We start from the raw sequence: 21537 nt of genomic DNA on the forward strand, positions 1-21537 counted from the left end.
TGTGTACCCTTTAACATTATTTCTAAATACACTTCTAGTAATATGTTGCAATATAGAATGTGCATTTAATGCGAGTTAAATATATTTTAGCTAAAAATTTTACACAAACGTGCAGAATTGTGCTTGAAAAATAAAGAATAAAAAACTAAATAAACTGTACATTGAATCTATGTGTGATATATGAATAATTTACACTATGTATATACAGATGTCTACCGTGAGGGTCAGAGGTGTGAAAGAAAAACGGAGGATTGGAAGAATTAACAAGAGATGTAATATACAATGTAAATGATGTGATAAAAAAAAATGCAATAAATGAATGCATAGGGCCAGGTGAGCAGTCTGGCCTATGAGGAAGGGAAGTAAGGCTCCCGTTCCAACACGGAGGAAGCTTGTTGAATGGTGACATGGTAGGAATGAAGTCCTGTATCGTTCTTTGTCACAGCTGGGCTTAAGTTAAGTAGCTTACTAGACTAGTGTTACAGCTATTCCAGTTTCTCTTCAGTCTATTTTTTCCCATCGGAAACAGACTGTTCTACATTACTACAGTCACCATGAATTACTTTTTTGTGTACATCGTCTCTTAGTACCTTCAAGATGGAAATTAATGGTGCGCATACGCATTAATGCCACTTTAGCACAGAACTGATAATAACTTTCCATTTAAATACATTTTTGACTTTTCTATAAATGAATTTGAAAAAACATCATACCTCAAAAAAGTTGCTCCCATATTTATTTCCAAACCAAACAAAAGGCACAATAAAATGTTGACAAAAACTTGTTTGGAATATAATTGCACATATCAGAATTGTATTCAAGTTCAAGTTATGAAAGACAAAGCTTTAGTGTTCAACAACCACCTTCAAGACATTTTGGAGGTTATCTGGTATAGTGTAACAGTCACAGACGGGGCTCATTAAAATTGAAGAGAGGTAAACCTTTGTAAAGTCTGACAGTTTTGGAAAAACACCCATATAACTGATGGATATCACAGGTTATCAGTGTAATGTAACATGTTTGGTAAAGAACGTATAAAAAAAAGACCTCTTGAGACACCTCTGTCTGAAGGAGCCATGTGAACTGGAGGGTGTTAGGGTGTTATCAAAAGGTTATTGTTCAGCAGGGTCAACAAACACCTACAAGGTGGAATTCCTTGTGGAAGAAGAGATATTCTTCATGGCACAAGTCAAAACAATCAGTGGTCCCTGAAGATTGTTTGCATATCTATGAACGGTTATTGCGTAGAGAAAGTAGAAAAACAAAGCATGCACAATGGCTCATATTCTGTTTCACAAAATAACCTTTGTATTGCACTATAAATCTCCTTTCTGGCTTTATACATTATTGACTGGAAACTGTAATGTGGAGAGGTTTCTGAACATCGTGACATTCATTGAAGACACTGGAAGGTTTCACAAGTGACAGGTTTCATTTCCCTGTGTTCGCCGTCACTGTGCCGATGTGAGGAATGTAACTCTACATCTTTACTATGCAACTTATTCAAAGCAGCAATTTACTTCCTGAGATGAGAGTACAACCAACTTGTAAACAGAATCAAGGGTACAGAATTCAGACAATGTCAGACAAGTTTAAAAAACAGATGCTTTGTTGAGGAGGTGTCCTGAGTGTCCTAATATCTTTGTCCATAACCAGTGATTGCTGTGGTATTGGAACACACTTTTCTTTGAGACTCTATTAATCAGGTCAATGAATCATAAGTTTAAAAAAGTCTTTTCATATATTGTCATGACACTTGTTGTATGCACTTTAACATAAAGCATGTTGAGTTTACCTGTAACACAAATAGCCTTGCCTTACAATGCAAATGTGCTTGTGGTTATCTCTGCTCACATCTTTCTACTGCATTCATCTCTAAGAATAACTTTGAACAGGAAAATGAAGAACAGTATTTAACACATTTGCTTTGGAAATTAGGGTTTGGGAAGTAGTTCAGATACTGTTTGAGTTCTGCTTCTTCACAAAGACACTATGTCGTAAATTTGGTTTCATTAAGGTAAGGTAAAAACGTGTGATTTAATTATTAATTTAAAAGTATTTTATTTACACTGAAATAGAGTTGCACTGAATAGTTGATTAAAAGAAAGAAAAATAATTGTGTTTTTGATGGGACATGATAGTAAGCTGAAACTGTAGTTGCACTTTTTATGCATAACGAGGAATAAATAGTTTTTTTTCCCCATCACTTCATCAAACTTGAATTAAAATGAACAGGACTGATAGCTGACCATATCGGAAATGAATCTATATAGCAACACACCATAAGCTAACAAACACTTTAAGTTAAGTTTAAGAAAAGTCATGCTAATATGGTATTAGGTTGTAATGAAACCATCTTACATTTTGGCCTTCAACGGAGTGATTTGGAGTGAACAGAGGAACAAGTCGAGGGTGGTCAGATACTCTTGTGGGTGCCTCTTTAGGTGACCTGCATGTGTTGAATCCTCCCACTTCTTTGCTGTGATGTTTATCCCACACTTCCGCCAGTAATCGATCAGATCCTCCATAGATCGCGCGTCGCTTAACGCATCGTTCTCGCAAAAGAAGAAGAGTGCAGGAGCAGGGATGGGAGTGTTCCAAAACACATCGATGCTTGTGTTAAAATAGTCCACCGTTTGGTGTTTGAACATGCCAAAGTACAGCATGCTTATCTTTTTGACCAGAGTCTCAAAACGAGGAAACACAGTCTTCCCTAGACCTGGACAGAAAGGAGAAAACCGCACTTAATTCATTTGCACTGAAACAACATTCATTCCTTTTCATACATGTATCATCTTTATGAATGATTGTGCATAATAATGGATACTAATGACATGATATGAATGAATTAAATTATGTTAACACTGAACTAACCTATGGCCATCGTCTCCAGAGAGCCCACCACCAAGCTATCGAAGACTTGGCCTTTGATCCTCTTAGTGAGCGACTGATATTTCTGTGTGTCCTGGGACACGTGCACCAGCAGTTGACTAAATGTGTAGCCACCGATAGAGAAGGCATGGACAAGAAGTGGGCGGGATGCGAAGCGCTCGCTCTGGAGCAACTCCAGCAAACTCTTTCCATGATCCAGACCCCAGCGAGGCCAAAGGAACTCTTGCACCTTGTGAGTGAAACAAACAGAAAGTGGAATCACTTGAGTCTTTGGGGATGTGTAAAAACTTTCCATTAGGGCCACAAATCACAATGAAATCACAATGATGATTATTCGCCAAACACTGTCTTATGTGTCTTTTATATTGCGATTACTACAGTATACAGAAAATGTTTCAAGCCTTGAAACCAGCATACATGTTTACCATCTTACACTCTTCTTCTTCCCTGCCTTTCATGGTGCATTGCTATGTATGTTGGTACTTCACTGCACCTTTAGGTCAGTTTAATGCTGACCACACTGCATGACCACAGTGTAACACCACACTGTACTGACTCCCTCATTGCAACCACACAACTCACAGAATTGCCTGCAATAGCTGCTCTTCCAGCTACAGCTCTGAACTTTTCCCAGACTCGCCCTCAACGGCCATACAACCTGCACAACAACTTATCTATGAGATGACCCTTTGCACCACTCCCTGACAGTGGCATATGTCTTGTTTGTTGTTGTAAATGTGTGCATGTGGGTTGTTTTCAAGTCAGGTGTGTTCACAGTGATGTAGGATGTGGATCATTCCTAAACACACAAGTGTGAACAGTCACAACAAGAAGATCAGATCTGAGCAAAAAGAAAAAAAATATTTGTCGTGAATATTAAGGCATGTAATGTGAATTTTGCCTATAGAGTTCAAGGGGTTAATAATTAACTCTTATCTTGTTTGAACACAGTTGACCTACAAAACCAGTTCCCTATAGCTATAGACGCATAGCTAGTGCTAATAGCTAACTAAGTGCAGGAGAAACCACATATTTGCTGCTAAAACTTCAGCATAAATCATAATAATTCAGCTGAGTCAGTCATCATGATGTCGATACCAATTATTTGTGGTTGTGACAGAACTGACCATGTACAATAGCATCCTTCGTGTTTTGTCGGTCACTGATTTATATTGTCCTTACCTCACTCTCCACTACAAGCACATCGAAGCCGGTGCGGAAGTAGATTTCGCAGTACTTGGCAACAGCTTGGGGACGCGAACCCAACCACGGCAGCATCAGCATGAGAGGTTTAAGGTCTTGAGAGGCTTTGGTCTGACATCCCGAGGCTGGAGATGCTATTTCGTTCACGTAGAAAGTGACATTCTTACTGAGGCGGTGGGCTGTAATTCCTCTGCTCAGGGCTGTTCGGGACAACATAGCTGCTGCTGCCAGGCTTCCCGGTGGAGTAAGGGCGGGGGGGAGGGGGGGGTGCCTGCAGAAAAAAGGAAACAAGGGACAAGAATAAATGAATGAATAAATGAATGAATAAATGAATGAATGAATGAATCTGAATGTTATAAACCCAACATTAACTGTATCTCTGCTACTTTTTTAAGAGATAACACATACGAACACAACGCTAACGCAGAAAAACAAGCCTTTAACTGTCTTTAACTGTACATTACGTCAATTCTAAAAGTGTTCGTAACTATAAAATTATATCTGAAGCCCCTTACTTAAGTTACTAACCAGGTGTTGGTTTAATGCCAGTGATGCTAACACATCGTTGGACATAAGTCCTCTGTCAACAGTCGTTATGAAATGTATTTACATAGACTTGTCCTCTCCGAGCTTGCAATTCTTCTTCATGGGTGTTTTGACCTTATTTGCATCTCAGGCGAACTGCTGCCCCCTTTCGGTAACAGACTGCCCGTGAACGAACTATCTATCTATCTATCTATCTATCTATCTATCTATGGTGAAATTGGTGACTCGACTCTGATGTGTTTATAGGGGCTTTATCATAGGCCCTGTTGTTTGTGGTGTCATGATTTTAGATTGTCCATAGATATTACAGTAACATCTTTATATATAATAATGATATTTATGTAGTGCACATTCATATCCTTTAATATAATGGTGTTGTATTGGTATGGCATTGTAGTATATTGTATACAGACCAACATTTACAGTGTCATTAATTATTTGTTACAAAGTCGATACTATAGTATCTGCCATCAAGTCACTAAATGCCAAAAGGACAATTATATGAAGTTTTCCCTCCACATAATATCCAAAGACATATGTGTATTTCTAATGGTGGAGGAACAAACAGATTAAGAAAATGTGCAAATTTGAGGATAGAATCAAAGATTTGTTTCTAAATGTGGAACATTGTCATCATGTTGACAAATCAGCCAGACTTGGGTTACCGGTACATTATTATGATAATGTTAACCATGGATAACCTTAACATTTACCCTGATCACTATGACCTCCTTTGTTGGACATTTTATGATCATGCTTGTATGGACATGCTTATTAGGAGCTCAACATACAAAAATTACATATTTTTTAAAAATTATCTCATCTACATCCATTATCCTAACCAGGGTCATTGCTTGCTTTTATCCTCCTCTTTGCTTGTGCAGCTTTGTTTCTGTGTCTTGTCCTGATTGTCCACATTCCCAGCTGGACCCCAGTCCCTGCTGACTTTGTCTTGTTGGAGGATGACTTGTCTAAACAGAAACCAGTTGCCCAATGAGTTAGGATAGCAAGTGTGAGGCGGCAATAATTTGGCCATGTCCCTCACTGAGCTCATATGTTTGGCCTGTCATTGTCCGTTTCCAGTCCCTTTAGTTACGGCTGGGTTGGTGCTTTCCTGTATCCTCATCAGACAGCGGGTTATTCACACCCCTCGGGAAGTTGCTATCTTCACCACTGACTGACTGTCTAATGAAATAGCCTTCACTGTCTTATGTGAAATCTGAATCTCATTGATTTAAGCAAGTTTTTTTTGTTTTTGTTTTTTATCCTGCAAGCAGCAGCCTGTGCAGAGGCAAGGTAGAATTCAGGAGACAGTTGGTAAACTGCTCTCTTCATTATTGGCTGTGGTATTTGCTGTCACAGCCAACATTATTCTTGGCATACAGATTCAGCGTGTATGTCTTCATCTCTTTGTGTTTTGAGCTAAATATATGTTTGGCAGATTTGTTTGGAAAGCAGTTTGATCCCTATTTATCTCATTTTTTGTTGGACAGAAGAAAAATCAATGTGCATTTGGCAGAATGCCCACACAACAATAAACCTGGCTTAAAAATCCCTGTGCCCTGCTAATTCAACAGTAGTAGTCAATGGAGAGTTTAAAACAGAACTTTTCAGATCCTTACATCAGCCAGCCAGAGAAAGAATACAATGTGTGGCTGTGCTTTAAACTCTCTGGCTCTAAATGCATCCAAAGGTATGTGGATCAGTGTCTATTTTAGAACCATCCTTGGGAATTGAATTAGGCCATGAGGCTACTAGATTTCCCCCATTGGGTAAAAACAGAACACAGGAACATGTCTGATAACATTGGAAGGAGGAAAATAAAGAAAGCTATAGTAACAGGGCATCATCAGAGAGAGATCACACATGGCTCTGGCCTCAATAATTGGCATGGCAACAAGGTCACAGTTTAACAATGCTTTGCTAAAAAGTGCATGAGCTAGGTTCATAGGAGGTGCTGTATGTACATACACACACAAGTAACCACTATCATGCATTATGCATGTATGCTATAAAAGAGAAATTCAGCTTCGTCCATTGCTGTGACATGTTTCAAACAGAGCTGCTGATGTGATGGCTATTAAGAGGAAGGGCACAGCATCAGTTGTAAATTACACTCAGTGGCATGTATTGATCTGTAGCATTGGTTAGTTTAGTGCAGGGTAATGTCTGCCTGTTGGTTGATGAGCCTTTCTATGTCCCTACAACATATTCTTCTCTTCTCTTCTCTTCTCTTCTCTTCTCTTCTCTTCTCTTCTCTTCTCTTCTCTTCTCTTCTCTTCTCTTCTCTTCTCGTCTCTTCTCTTCTTCTCTTATACATACTGTACATCATAAACACCAGAGGGATGTGTGTGAGTACATGTGTGGAAGAGAGACAGTAGAAGGGGTTCCTATGCAACGACAAAAGCGATGATACTCAGTGTGGGGTGGATGATGCCTCCGATTTAGGAGAATGGGATTGTGCAAACAGCCAAACACACTGTCAGATCAGCGCAGCGGCAAAGTGTGGGACAGCGGGGGTTGTCAAGAGGAGGTGGGGTCTGTCCCATGTGTCGAATGTCTGATGAAGAGAAGAGGGGCACAGCACAGTGAGTATGAAAGGACACAGAGTGCTACGCAGAGAGAGACTGCAGGCATGCAGCAACACAGAGCGGCATATATGTTTAAAGAGGCTGCAGCAGAGTGGGCTGTTGATGAGGTAAGAATGCTGAAACGAGACTGGCTACGGGAAAAAGAGCAATTAATGTATCTTCATGCGCTGTCATTAGGTAGCTCTATCACTGACACTAATGTTTGTACTGTGTGTATGTCACAGGACTTTATAGGGTAAAGGTGTAGGCTGTTTACATGTACCTCACTGGAATGCTTTTCATATACAGTATTTGCTCTTTAGTACTCCACATGCAGAGACCAATGCTATTTATTGCAGATATCCTAACAATACACAGTATTTGATGAGTGTTTACACTGATTGTGTCTTGTAAGTGACTCCTCTCTCCTTTATCTCCCAGGCGTATTAAGCATAATATACTTGGAGACCTGACTTTAGAGACCTGTCAAACATGTGATTGGACAAAAACACCACAAACATACAGCATGTGACTTTGCGGTGGAGTTTACGGACCCTCACCATGCTCTCTCTGTGGAATCTTTATCTTCTCCTCCCCCTCTCATTGCCTCTCTCACTTCATGTCACAGCCTTAACTGGAGAAAATGTCAAGGAAACACAACAGCTAGACACAGACACGGCCGTGCAGCATCTCACACAGCCGTCACAGAGAGTGCATGGATCTGGTTTAGCTCCGGTGAATCCCCTGTTTGGACCCGAGAATGTTGACTTCCTGGGTCTACCTGTGAGTTGGCCCTTATTGTCATCTGAGGAATCAGATAGACAAGGTGTGATCGGGGAGTACACTGATTTACAAGAGAGCACAGAGGCATCTCTTGTGAATCCCAATGAGAAGGGACTTTTCCTATCCAGACCCACAGATAGTGCTACAGAAGATGCTACCTCTAAGGAAAGTAAACAACCAATAAGGTCTTCATCAGGAGCAGTACCGCCTCAACCTACCCAGGAACAAACAGTCAAGTATCAGCCAGCTGAGACCAGCACTGGCTCTATATTGAATTCTACACAGACTGGAAAGAATCAGCTAACTTTCCCGGCCTCGCAACACAAGACAACTGATAGCCACTTACCTTTTCTTCTGTCTGGCTCACTTCCATCAGACGGACCAGACCAGGACTCAACTTCACCGCTGTCTGCTGGACCTGGGCCCAGCCCTGAGCACACCACTCAGCCCATTGCCACTAGCAGCTGGGCATGGACCACGGACCTTTCTGTTACCACACAGGGAAAGACACAGGAGGGGACTGTCCCAGTGAAAGAGACTGGAGATGGATTGGTTGATATTACTGACCGTGTTGTACACAGAGGAGCTGTTAGCATGGAGGCAGAAAAAGGTAAGAGTCCCTCCTAAAGCCATCATTCTTTATTTTTCTAACCTGACACAAATCACAGTGAACACTCGTCATATATGGCCTGTTGTGTTGTGAATGGTAGGATTTATAGTGTCGTCCTCATTAAATATCCAAAATAAAAGACTCCAAGTGGATGTGTGACTGCAGTGTTTGTGATATGCATTCCACTGGCAGAGGCACTTGTTTTACATTCACAGGATGGTTTGCATCACCTCACTCCCTCAAGCTTTCACTCCTCAAAAATATTTCCCTCCCTCTTCCCCGACCCTCTCTCCCTCATTTTGTGCTCTCAGTCCTTTTATCATAGATTCTCCAACTCAGTCCTCCACTCTCTTGTTAATGTAGAAACTCTTCATTCCCATTGCAACCAGTGTCCATTACCCACATTCAATGATTCAATGTGGTGCACACCTGAACATGCAGTATTTACTACACACACAGACACACAGACACACGCACGCATGCACACACACACACACACACACACACACACACACACACACACACAAGCGCACACACACACACACACACACACACACACACACACACACACACACACACACACACACACAATAACACTCACTTGTCAAAGTAAATGATGTGTTGTGTCCACAAGCACATAGGGGGAGGAGGGCTTTGACAGAAATATGTGACAAATGACCATTCCTCAATCTGCCTATGAATTTCATACTAGGGACAATTTTCAGTCTAACAGCCAATTTGTTAATTAACTACCAAATGGTACTTGTGTCACATCAAAATGATTTTTTTTTTTTTGTAGATTTTGAAGTGACTACAGAGACAATCTCATGTTTGTTTCATTGCTTGTTTGCTGCTTCTGCATCAACACAATCACTCAATGACTAATGGAGGACCACAAATAGGACGCATTCCATTTATAACCAGTGTGTTCCCACTGCTTCACACAGTTTACTCTGGAGGTTATTTCACTTAGAGAATGAGATGCTTACATTTATTGAGTGACACCATCACAATGGTCATCATCTGCAGATTCTTGCTGAAAGAATGCAACATTAAAGATAGAATAACACCTTTTCATCATGCTTTGTAATAGCCACACAAAATGAAAGCAGCAATGAGGTCAATACTGGCTAATCAACACACATCTCTGTCTCTCTTACAGGAAAACCCACACACACACACACACAAACACACACACGCACACACACACGCACACACACACACACACACCACGTGCTCATGCTCCCACTCTCTGTGACCTAGTTAGAGATTCCCAGTTACGAGCCTGCTCTGTTTTATTATGGATTAACTTCACACACACGACAGATTCCACCATGCTCTCTTTTTGGACAATAAAGACTGTGAATATAATTTATTTTGGCCTGTATTCATTGTTAAGATCGTTATGTTGTTACATTTATACCATCATTATTAAAATTGCTAGGAAATTCCTATTAAAATTGCAAGACTATAATAGCAAGAGCCACACTGGTAATAAAGTAAGGCTGTATTTTGCTGATGTTCTGCAGGTAAAGTTTAGCATATTCAGCATGTTATTTTAGTGTGCTAGCTCGGTCAGTTAAAAACTTTCACCTATGATATATTTTTTACCTTTTGGTTACCTGTTGACACAACAAATACATTGGTAACATGTTATTTTACTTTACTTGTTTTACAGATGACTCCAGGCACAATGGCCTGCCTGTCTCAAAGACCAGTAGCACACTCTTGATTGATGGTAACATGGACACATCTGCAACACCCTGCAAAACAACAAACCAGTCCTGGACTCCCACCTACCCAGACGATTTTACTCCCGACGAGTCCCTGCGCCCCTCTCTGGCTCTCAGCCCTGGTCTTTACGTCCCTCTGTATTCGGACTGGAACTCTGCCCTTGCCACATGGGGATTTGCATGGGAAGCTCATATCTATGGCCTAGGGTCTGTCTTCACTGTGTTCAGCCTAATCTCTGTGGTCTGTCTGTTAGGCCTTCCCTTGCGGTGTCCCCCAGGAATCCCCTACTTCACCCTCTTGCACTTGTTCCTCCTAGCATTTGCAGGGATCCAAGCTTTCTGTTTGCTCTATGATGCTTATAGTCACCAAGACCGTCTCCCCCCTCTGGGCTCTCTGATGCTCTCTGAGTTACCCTTTCCCTGTTTGATCTCAGCCTTCTCCCTGGCCTTCCTCCTTCTTTCATTGCGCTCACGCATGCGTCTTTCACTCCCACTTGCTATTTCCACCTCATTTTCAGCCTTGCCCAAACCTCGCCTGTTACTGTGTGTGTCCCTGTTACATTTCGGAGTCTCTTTAGGGTGTGTTGGCCTGCTCCAGCTCTTCCACAGCCTCCCCACCATGATCCTGATCTCTCCTCATGGTCTGTTTGTGTTTCTAACCATCTTTCTCTCATGCTCCTACCTCATCTTCTATTGCTTAATAAGAGTCGACACAAAACACATCTACAGGCTGAATGACAATGGAGAGACTGGAGGATCTCCTGAAGTGATGCGACCTGCAAATTGCCCCTTTGCCAAAGTGGAAGACTGGCACAGGGCAGCAGGAGCTGGAGTAGGAGCTTCGTTGTGTTTGTTAGGGTGTGGGGGTCTACAGCTTTATGGGATCCTGCATGCCCTTGGTTTAGGTGGTGTTGATGGATATGGGTTCCAGCCCTGGTCCTGGTGGGGCTACCAAGTAGGCTGCAGACTCTGCGAGATTGGGGTGTGTCTAGGTTTGTCTCTCATTGGCACACACCCTCTATTCTGTCACAACAACTCCTCGATCAAGACCATAACTCACCCTCGGCCAGGATCCTGGTCCCGCCTCTCCTGCAGCTCCCCTTCACGAGGGCTAACCCTTCCCTCTCATGGAGGCGCAAACTCTCCTGTTCTCTCTTCACTTGATTCCTGGTCCCAAGGTAAGCAAGAAAAGCTGGTGGTCTGTGATGTCATCAGTAAGGGACAGTCAGAGGCTCTTCCTCTTTGTTCAATTGTGGATCCTCCTGGAAATGGGCTAGATTGTCTCCCAAAATCCAGCCAAACACGGACTACTATACTACCTCTACCTACACCCCCAAGCCCACCTCATAAGCCTAAAAATGCAGTTGAGTCTGAGCTATCTTCACTGGATAGCTTAGGTCTAGAGACTGACTCTACTGTGGACCTGCGGCCCCCATCTCCCATAGACTTGTCTCGCAGTATTGACCAGGCTCTGTTCAGTGAGTCCCTGTTCTCGCACAGTATTTTTGGTTTGCCAAGGCTGTTCCATGCTTCTTCAAGCCATTCCTTGAGTTCTCCTAGCCAAGGTACATCAAAGCAAGGTCCCAGTTCTGTGGAAAATGCTTTATTCCGAACCTCTTCCTGTGGAGACATGGATCAAGAGAAAGCCCTGCCTAGTTCTAGATCTTCCCAGCCACAGCCAGGCTCTTTGACATCTCAAAGCAAGACACCAGAGCAATGGGACTGGAAAGATAGTGTTTCTGGATCAACCCAGGGTCTGTGCAGCAATCCTAAGGTGACAGGAAAGCTGCGCTCACATTCCTGGGCCAACAGAGGGCAAAGCTTTGCTCAGCACAGTCTTCCACGAGCAATTCCCCACCTGTCTTACCACAGGCGTTACCGAACCCTGAGCTTGGCCTCCCAGGACATCCAGGGTTCTGGCCGACTGGCAGGGACTAAACACCTGAGTGAAAGCAAACAGCTGGAATGGGATCTGGCTGTACAGGCAGAGTTTGTCAACGTGTGCAGACAAATTGATGCTCTGAGTGTTTGCAGTGACACCATTGAATTGTAGGAAGTCCAGCTGTGAGTGGAATGCAACCGACATTGTAGCAGGAAATAGCAGAATCTGATTGTGATTTAAATTGTACATCATAAAAGTCATACAGGTGAAATAATTACCTAACTAATGAAAGGACAATGGACATTATTGATGCAATATGTAGACCCAACTTAGTCTCTGCTGACTTTGTCACAATGTTTTCAGCAACTTATGCCCTTAAAATATTGTTGTAAAATTTCAAATCTAAATCTGTGCTCATTCCACTTCAGGAGGTGTAATATTTGTATAACTGACATGTTGAGCTTTTTGACATTGAAGCTGTCCTGCAAAAAGAAACTCCAAAAGTCTATGAAAGGAATATGAAGAAAAACGTTCTTCATATCCCTTTGGACAAACAATATGGATTCAAAAAAAGTTTAATTTAACACTGTTGATGTACTTCTGTGTTTTCCGCAAAAGAAAAAGTAAAACATGCTCATTAACATATAATGTGATAATTCCATTTGACCTCTTTCCATTTGTGATAGTATCACCTCAGACACAATTTCATGTACATTGGTAAACAATATGAAGAAATATTAAAATCTCATTGTGAGAGGGAGCTAGAAACTACAGTCTGTTTGTGACAGTGAAGCATAATGTTTTTGCCATCACATGATCAGTACCTTGATGTCCATTAAGTGAACAGAGTTGGTAAACTTATACTCCATCATAGGAAAAGACATTTAGGTATTTAGTAGTTTTCACACAGGATAATATGTTCTCTTAGTGTGGTGCAATGAACATGGAAATTTGAGGAAAAATCATATTTACACAGGATGAGTTTGTGTTGCTTGCTTAGCCAACCATTTGAGTGGTATTGTTTTTTAATTTTTACAAAATTACATTTACTATATTTTTACAATATTGACCTCAAGTGGTATTAACACAATTTTCTGGAGATAGGACAAAAAATGTTGTCAAAATTATCTTTATTCATGTAATACTATTTACAGTAAATATAATTCTGAAGCCTTAGTGTGAATGATAGACAAATAGCTCATTTATTTGGTTGGAAGTTATTGCGTAATTCAGATCCAGTGTTTATCATAGAGCAATATATAATACCAAAGATGTGAACCTTCTAGAAAAAGAAGAAATCATATTTTAAAACTGGAATAATCTTTTTGTCTATCATTCTACAAAGAAATAAATCTAGCCCTATGTCAATGACTCACCATTTAATTTATTTAATACTGAGCCTGAAAAAAGACACATAACTATCTGTATTATATATTATGTACAGTTGATAGCCATATAATTAACAATGTAGTTTTGCAAAATGAAATTATGGAAGGTCATAACATGTCAAGACTCATTTGTATTATGAATATGGGGATAATGTATGTAATTATAATCAGATACTAGTAAATGGATTATAATCAGATAATAGTAAAGTAAAGCATGGATACTCTCCTGTGTCGTCACTCAAACCGTTTGTTGTCTAGTGTTTCCTCCTCCAAATAAAATGAACAGAGGGTAATCCTGAGTGAGAATACATGTGGTTGCTCCTGTAAGGCGCTCCTTCCTACAAACTTGTGTGAGTTAAGGCTGATGCCAAGCCTCCCTTCTGCAACAGTGCAGCACATTTCATGCAGGTTGATCAGAGTAGAGCATCCATCATTGTAACAACCACTTTTTCAGAGATAGAGAAATGACATTGAAATTGCCACCACAAAAACTATCAAGTGCAGTAAGAAGACAATGAAACCATAACTGTCCTGTGTGTACAACATGTTTACTCTTGACTCAGTAAGCTTTATGCAAGGTCGCAGGCTAGAAAATATGACCATGGCTACATAAAATTTAAGATTATTTTACAATTGTGCAGCCTGCTTTTAACATCAGCAAAGAACTATCTTAAATGTGTTAAACATTTATGTTTCTTTCCTCTTTTAATAAAATAAAATGTAAAATATTCAAAACATTATGTCAAAGATATGGTGCTTTTTGTTGTCTTTTTTTTATGTAACTAAAATATAGAATTAAGTATCTTATGTGGCATATTAAATGAGCTTGGAAATAAAAGACTGCAACTCTGCAAGCTTTACATTGTATATACAGGTGTATACTCTTCTCTATCAGGGTCCAATTCGGAGGCCAACGGGGAAATGGGCCTCTCATTAGGTCAGCTTATCCCAAAGTAGTCACTGCATTTGCTTGTTGAAAGGGATCAGCAGAGTAGTTAATTACATTAGCCTCACTACACCTTGGCCACAGAAAGACAGCCAAAGAGTTCATGTGCAGTTGCGTAACTCTTTGGCTCTCCTTTGGACCTCCTGCTCGGATTAAAGTTTGTTGTTTTGTCTATCCTGGAAGGGATCAGAAATGAGAACAAACAGGAGAAGGAGAAGAGGACACAAACAAGAGGTGTCAGATTTTAGAGTGGATGTTTTACGGCAACAATAGCTTTGTGTTTGTAGTTTGGTCACATGCGCCCGGTACATCTGCTCATAGCTGCTGGGGTCGGGACGTTGGGTCCTGATCGAGCATTTCCTCTTCCTCCCGCCTCAGTAAAGCCGCTTCTCATAACTACATTTGGAATAGAAAAACGTAAAGTATTAGCATTTTCTGTGTTTTGATGTCTGTCTGTGACTTGAATGGAGATGAATCAACCAAAGAAGGATGGCAGTGTGACGACCGCTTGGTTGTACTTACATGGCACAAAAGAATATCTAATATGATAGCATGGGTAAGAAAAGAGGAAGAGAGAAGACAATTTGATGCTGCTAAGCACAGGTAAATTATTTGACAAGAAAAAGGTTTCTGACAAAGGGACTGAATACAAGTGAAGCTTAGACAACAAGAGGAAACAGATGATGACAGACGTCCTCAAACCATCACTCCCGCTATAATATTTAGACAGGAGAAATAAGGATCACAAAAAAGAGACACATGGAGTACGAAGGAGTTGTAGAGGTGGGGGAAAGGTCACCGTAGCGTCAGAAGTCAGACTTACGAGTGGAGGCCATGAACTCCTCCCTCCATTTGAGCAGACATGGTTCTCTTCTCAAACTTCAGCTCTCCGGAGTACATCATCGACCTGGGACAAAGACACACAGCTCACACTGAGCCAAAAGCCCTTACACAAGATAAACTTACAGTAAACACAAAGAAACACACACAATTTCCCACTTACCGTAAAATAGACAAACTCTTGGCTCCTATGTCCTGACAGCCGTGTTGGATACCAGCGATGAGGTAAGGAACAAACTTGTGGATGGAGCCTTTATCTTGTACTGAGCCTGAGACGCCTTGAGCCACCTTTACCTTATCTCCCTCACTGGACACACAGAAACACAGAACCATTCACACAGAGTAAGAGATAGGCCTACATGTGTCACAGTGACATCCTCTGACTGTAGATTTTTCCAGAATAAGTGTTTATACAGCAACACCACCTGAAGTAGCGTTTCTGACTATTATTTTTCTCCATGGCATCCAGGGAACCCATTCCTCTGTACTTCTTCAGACGCACACCATCTGAAAAGAAATATTCTCCTGGAGCTTCGGTGGTTGCCGCGAGCAACGACCCCATCATAACTGAAGGCAGAAATACAGACAAAAAAAGTGGGAGGAAGTGATGCTGGTTGCAAAGGAAAACAGGCGAGGGCAAAAAGACTACAACTAGATTTTACAAAGCTTTGATTTTATTTTGAAAAATTTGCCTATTTGTTAAAAGAAACATAGTTAAATGACCAGAACTGCCAATCATCAAGTCATGCATCCTTCAGACCCGTGCCTCATATGTAATTTCACGGAAGTGTCTAGTGACTGTTCCAAATGTATATCATGAAAATTTAATACTTCTTGAGGAATCAGGAAAATACCTGTAGATGCTCCCAGGGCCAGAGCCTTCACCACATGGCCAACAGTCTGAATGCCTCCATCAGCGATTACTGGCACTCCAAAACGTCGTGCATACTCTGCAACCTTGTACACTGATGTTCCTTGGGGCCGTCCGCATGCCATCACTGAGGAACATGAGTAAAATAAGTATTAGTCACACACACAAAAAAATGTAATTTAAAGACAGTAGATGTTCACAGTGCTGCACTCTTTATCATACCTTCCTGGGTGATACAGATAGAGCCACACCCCATGCCCACCCTCAGGGCATCCACGCCTGCATCTATGAGGTTTTTGGCCTGAGCAGCTGTCACCACTAGAGAGAGACAGAGACACAGGAAAAAGCTGAATGAGGAGGAGATAGTAAAGAGGTAGTTTTGGCTCCACAAATGCAGAAGAAAGCCGAGAAGAAAGAAGATGAGCTCACCGTTTCCTCCAACAACCTGTAGTTCAGGGTATTTCTGTTTGATGTAGTTTATCATGTTGATTTGATACACTGAGTTTCCCTGGGAGGAGTCCTGTCGATAAAATAGTTGAAATACTTGAAAAAGATGAAGCACCAATAAAATGCATTACAGGTTTTAAGTTGAGTTAAAGCAATAAATAGGAACATTGTGTGCTATTACATCCAGAATGCAATCATAGATTAAAAAAAAAAAAAACTAGATCATTCCTCAGTTAAAACCTACCAGGACTACCACATCCACCCCAGCCTGCATTAGGAGGTCCAGTCTGTATTTGTCATCTTCTCTCGTACCGATGGCAGCTCCACACAGCAGCTGCTTGCGGGAGTCCTTGGAGGCCAAGGGATAATCTCTATTCTTCTTCAAGTCTGTCCTGGCAATGATGGCAACCAGCTCATCACTGTCATTTACGATAGGGAGCTTACCTAAAAGAGTCAGAGTGTAAAATGAGTGCACAAAGGAGCAAAAAAGTCTGTATTTAAGTTCAATTGATGATTACTTTGCCTCTACAGTAGTGTGACCTCTCTGACAGATTTACCTTTTTTGCTACGTTGCAGTATGTCGTTAGCCTCCTTTAGTGTGACTCCAGCTGGTGCAACAACTAAATCTTCCCTTTTTGTCATTGCCTGAATGAAAAAGAGGTTCAAATGATTGGACTTATTTGACATCATGTAACTGCTGCATGTTCTACTACACATGCACATATAAACACATCAGTTATATGCCCACCTCTTCCAGGGGTCTGTCATGATCCTTCTCAGACAGAAAGTCTATGTCTCTGGAGGTGACAATGCCAACCAGCTTGCTACCCATCTTGCCGGTTTCCGTAACAGGGATCCCAGAGAAACCATGGCGTATCTTGGCCTCAAACACATCCCCCACTGTGTGTCGGGGACTCATTACCACCGGGTCTGTAATAAAGCCTTGCTCAAATTTCTGAAAAACACAAATGTTGAGTGGTTAGGAGGTTTCAGTGTAGAGTGTTTTCAAAATGACATTCAGTGTCACAGATAACTTACTCATGTCTTTGTTGACTTGGTCAGTCTTACCTTGACTTTGCGCACCTCATTGGCCTGGAACTCAGCTGTACAGTTATGGTGAATTATTCCAATCCCTCCCATTAGCTGAAACCAGCCAATCAGGGATAGAGGGGCAAAAAAAAGAAGAAGAAAAACCCCATATTAAATAATATTCAAAGGTACAAGGTTTTGCTGTACTTGCCACAGACTGTGCAGCATGATGTTGCTAAGTTGAGTGAACATTTACGTATGGTGTGTGTAGGGTAGTGCTGTGTACTCACTGCCATGGCGATGGCCATGGATGACTCTGTGACTGTATCCATGGGAGATGAAATGAGAGGTGTCTTCAGGGTGATCTTCCTTGTCAGTGCAGAGGTTAGATCCTAAAAGTGTGGTGCATTTGGAAACAGAAACACCATCTTAAACAGTGATAAGCAGGTAAAGCAAAGTAAGTCTAAAATATCATCTTAAATGGTCTGCTATAACACATTCTAAATTACTCCAAAGGTGTGGGCTTGGATGCTGGGAGATAAATCAGCATGACATTACTTTCCTCACAAACAGCTGCACCACAAAGGCATCACAGTTTAGACACATTAGAGGCCGACTCGCTGATTTCACCTACTGAGTGTTAGGTGACGCAGGTGTGCGTCTGTTTTGAACACCTGCTTTTCAGCAATAACCCATGTGACCAAGGCATGAAATTAATTTAATGTCCCAGCAGAGCGAGCAAAGACAAAAACAAAGCAAGTCAAATAAACAACCCTGTGCTCAAGCACCCTTCACTAACGAACATAACAAAGAGTGAAGGATTAATTACAAGGATTACAGCAAACTGTGCTTTCAAATTATTATGAGGAACATGAATATCAACGAACACTAGAGGACAAGAGTATGTCTGTAGCCCAAAGGACTGGCATGACTACAACAGTAGAGACACCTTACATGCAGAAAACTTACTGTGACCCCTTTCGTCTACGACAAATGCGACTGCTCACGTTTATCCAAAGAAATTATGCTTTGTGCTATCATCTATGAACAAATTAATCCAGAATGTACTGTGCACTAGCCTGGGAACAGCATATGTGGACTGTGATAGGCTGGACAGTTTGATACTCACCACCTCGTCAGAGGTAAAATCTATGAAACCAGGGAGGATCAAAAAGTCACTGAGAGGGGAGAGAGAAAGGAGACACATGTGGTCAGAGAACATGAGAACATCTTACGTTGGAAGTGGAAAAGCATTACATAAATTGAATTCATCATCAATATTAGTAGTGAAAGTCACTACATAAACGAGGATCATATAGCTTTCGTGGTGTATGTGAACAGTAGTTTTTTTTTTTACATTTAGCTCATAGTGAGCAGACATAATCTGTCAGCCTTTTCAACTCACTGATATGTTCTGTATTTATCCTCTGCGCACTGATGAACCCTGCATATAACCTCCATTAAGGAAACTACACTCATCTCCCATTAACACACCACAAGCACACACACACACACACACACACACAGAGAGACCCTGCTTTTAATGACTGTGACACCACTCAGAGTCATCCTTGAAAGTCATATTACTCATTATAATCCTCCATATAAAACCTAAGCAGATGTGTCATCACTGATATTACTGAACATTTAATGGAAGACATTGCATAATTCTGTGTGCTTCTGTATGTGCATGCATGTTGTACCATTTGTGCACACGCATCTGCGTAAGTGTGTAAGCAATACCATTAAAATGTCTGTGTGTGTGTCTGTGTGTGTGTTTTCATGAGCATTTCTCACTTGTATGTTAGTCCATCTCCGATGGCAAAGAGCTGTTGTGCTGTTAACCCGTCTTCAGGAACGTAACCTGTGCCTCCACTGATCAAGTAGTCTGCCATGCTGAAATATTAAAACACACGCATGTAAGTGTGTAACAATATAACAATGAATAGATGACACTTGTATTTCTACCATGAACTAACTTCCAGCTTCTAGATTTGAATTGACATTAGTTGTAGTACTTCTTACAGATTTTGAATAATTTAATGAACGTGTCATTGCCTATTTTAACTGAATCGTCAGTCTAATACTTCCTGTGATTGCAAGCAGTGTGCATAAATCATGAGCAAATCTGTTCTCACCGAAAAACAAACAAACATTGATTTAGCCAGCTATTTATAGCTGGATATATTCATCCCTTGTGTAAAACATGCATGTTGTTTTGCTCTTCTCTCTCTTGACCTCTATTTCACATGCTGTAACCAGATCCTATTACAAATGTTGGAGTCAAGACAGGAAATGCTAACAAAAAGAATCTGTCCTTGTCAATGGAAACTCCTTCTATACACTTATGACGGCAGTACAGTAAGTAAGAGGATTTGGTTGGCTGCCAAGGTAGCTGATAAATGGACTTGAAAAAGTGCACAGCCAAGGCTTCTAGGAAAACATCAGAAAACATCTTGGTTTCTTGTGAAGATACATTTTTTATGATTTATAAGGCTAGAGAAGGTCTGGAGTGCTGTAAAAGTCATGACCTTACTGGCTATACACAGTGGTGAGTGTGAGACTGACCTTTCTGGTTCATATCCAGCTTGGATTCGTGTAGCGCTGTATCGCTGGGCTGCTGTCTCATGCCCATGTCCATGTGGCGTTGTGTGAGCATAGGCCCCATAGGGGTGAGGTTGTTCCCCATCTCTGTTTGAGATGCGTGGCCGAGCTGGTTCCATGTCTCCTACAATCCTCCGGTAATCAATCTGGTAATTGTCCCTCTCCCCATCTCCAAACCGGTCATAACCATGACCCTCCATCTCGAGGAAATCCAGGGCTACAACCTCCACAGGGCCCCACCACCTCACACGCACACACACACACACACACACACACACTCTTCAAGCACTTCTGACTTGTATTATACACATTAACGAAATCACACCCTCACACTCCAAGTAAACAGTGGCCCCAGCGGCTCCCAGTAGAGACACACCAGCACACTCAGATTGCTGTTCAATTATAGGCACTCATAAACACCCGATGCTTTGAGTGCATGTTCACACACACACCTTTCAGACACACCTGACATGGGAGGAAGCTGTCCTGCCATCTGTTTTGTTGCCAGTACAGCAGTTAAACCAAAATGACCAAAAAATGGAAGATTTCACAAGATCTGACAAGATTTCACAGGATCACCTGCATGAAAAAGATAAAAGATTTCTGGGTTGTTTTTTTTTTTCTTCAAAAATCTTAAAAACACAGAAGCAGCAGCAACAGAAGTCTCTTAAAACAATGTTGTTTGCCCAGGGAAGAGATTGTATTCCAGCTTCTCAGCACTCATCCTTAGAGGCCATCAAGGCCCTCTGGCAGGGCGGCGGAGTATTTAGCTAACCTGCTGATGAAGCCAACTATCTTGACAAACCAAATTTAAAGTTCGCTGTATTTTCCCCAGCTGGAGGCATGAGCAGCGGCTGGGGATGAGAGTCAGGTCCTGCTTAGGCGGCAGAGTTTCTTCCCCCTGGAGGACCAGAATGCAGTGCTGCTTGGTTATCCCTAAGGCTGGGAGCTTCTCTCCACTCCGTTCTCCTGGTGCCTGCTGAGCTTAACTCTGTTTCTGACAGTAGCAGACGTCACTCTCCCACAAAGAGGATTGGGAGCATTAATACAGCATGGGGTGGGGTGAGATGGGTGTGTAGGGTGGAGTGAGGCAGTAGGACTGAGGAAGAGAAGGATGGGTCAAGATGACACTTAAACACACTTTCCCCTCAGAGGATTACCATGGTGTGAAGGTGTGTGTGTGTGTGTGTGTG

At 41.6% G+C, this 21537-nt stretch overlaps 3 protein-coding genes across 6 annotated transcripts; 1 reads left to right on the forward strand and 2 right to left on the reverse strand.

Moving 5' to 3' along the window:
• Positions 1 to 719: 719 nt before the first annotated feature.
• On the reverse strand, positions 720 to 4719 carry si:dkey-5i3.5 (uncharacterized protein LOC565091 homolog). Its single transcript, XM_056387386.1, has 4 exons — positions 4624 to 4719; positions 4075 to 4366; positions 2875 to 3121; positions 720 to 2719 (listed from the first exon to the last, which is right to left on the reverse strand). The coding sequence occupies exons 2-4, from the start codon at positions 4309 to 4311 to the stop codon at positions 2358 to 2360; spliced, it is 846 nt and encodes a 281-aa protein (XP_056243361.1). The 5' UTR covers positions 4312 to 4366; positions 4624 to 4719; the 3' UTR covers positions 720 to 2357.
• A 2374-nt stretch (positions 4720 to 7093) lies between these two features.
• Positions 7094 to 13831, forward strand: prrt4a (proline rich transmembrane protein 4a). Of its 2 annotated transcripts, none has more exons than XM_056388287.1 (3): positions 7094 to 7229; positions 7653 to 8604; positions 10283 to 13831. In XM_056388287.1, exons 2-3 carry the CDS (start codon positions 7773 to 7775, stop codon positions 12388 to 12390), a joined length of 2940 nt encoding a protein of 979 aa, XP_056244262.1. In that variant the 5' UTR covers positions 7094 to 7229; positions 7653 to 7772; the 3' UTR covers positions 12391 to 13831. The 2 variants fall into 2 exon arrangements, with proteins under 2 accessions (XP_056244262.1, XP_056244261.1); XM_056388286.1 differs by having other exon boundaries at positions 7173 to 7339.
• On the reverse strand, positions 13333 to 21422 carry impdh1a (IMP (inosine 5'-monophosphate) dehydrogenase 1a). Of its 3 annotated transcripts, XM_056388288.1 has the most exons (16): positions 20309 to 21422; positions 19538 to 19636; positions 18870 to 18918; positions 18031 to 18132; positions 17780 to 17854; positions 17460 to 17666; positions 17269 to 17356; positions 16956 to 17155; positions 16694 to 16784; positions 16487 to 16582; positions 16248 to 16391; positions 15819 to 15960; positions 15557 to 15700; positions 15377 to 15460; positions 15076 to 15092; positions 13333 to 14949 (listed from the first exon to the last, which is right to left on the reverse strand). In XM_056388288.1, exons 1-16 carry the CDS (start codon positions 20542 to 20544, stop codon positions 14846 to 14848), a joined length of 1878 nt encoding a protein of 625 aa, XP_056244263.1. In that variant the 5' UTR covers positions 20545 to 21422; the 3' UTR covers positions 13333 to 14845. The 3 variants fall into 3 exon arrangements, with proteins under 3 accessions (XP_056244263.1, XP_056244264.1, XP_056244265.1); XM_056388289.1 differs by lacking the exon at positions 15076 to 15092 and having other exon boundaries at positions 20309 to 21420; XM_056388290.1 differs by lacking the exons at positions 18870 to 18918; positions 19538 to 19636; positions 20309 to 21422 and adding an exon at positions 18710 to 18840.
• Positions 21423 to 21537: the final 115 nt, after the last annotated feature.

Source organism: Seriola aureovittata, chromosome 10, assembly GCF_021018895.1.
Source record: "Seriola aureovittata isolate HTS-2021-v1 ecotype China chromosome 10, ASM2101889v1, whole genome shotgun sequence".
NCBI classification, from domain to species: domain Eukaryota; kingdom Metazoa; phylum Chordata; class Actinopteri; order Carangiformes; family Carangidae; genus Seriola; species Seriola aureovittata.

Bases quoted from the DNA above. Each gene is read 5' to 3' on its own strand.
- si:dkey-5i3.5 (XM_056387386.1), bottom strand. From the start codon at position 4,311: ATGTTGTCCCGAACAGCCCTGAGCAGAGGAATTACAGCCCACCGCCTC. The intron at 3,122-4,074 runs GTAAGGACAATA...TTCACTCACAAG, and splicing joins TGCTTGTAGTGGAGAGTGAG to GTGCAAGAGTTCCTTTGGCC. The intron at 2,720-2,874 runs GTTAGTTCAGTG...CTTTCTGTCCAG, and splicing joins TCTGGAGACGATGGCCATAG to GTCTAGGGAAGACTGTGTTT.
- impdh1a (XM_056388288.1), bottom strand. From the start codon at position 20,544: ATGGAGGGTCATGGTTATGACCGGTTTGGAGATGGGGAGAGGGACAAT. The intron at 17,357-17,459 runs GTGGGCATATAA...TTTTTCATTCAG, and splicing joins ATGACAGACCCCTGGAAGAG to GCAATGACAAAAAGGGAAGA. The intron at 15,701-15,818 runs GTGGTGTTGCTG...CTGTGTGTCCAG, and splicing joins AGTCAGAAACGCTACTTCAG to TGAGGGAGATAAGGTAAAGG.
- prrt4a (XM_056388287.1), top strand. From the start codon at position 7,773: ATGCTCTCTCTGTGGAATCTTTATCTTCTCCTCCCCCTCTCATTGCCT. The intron at 8,605-10,282 runs GTAAGAGTCCCT...CTTGTTTTACAG, and splicing joins TAGCATGGAGGCAGAAAAAG to ATGACTCCAGGCACAATGGC.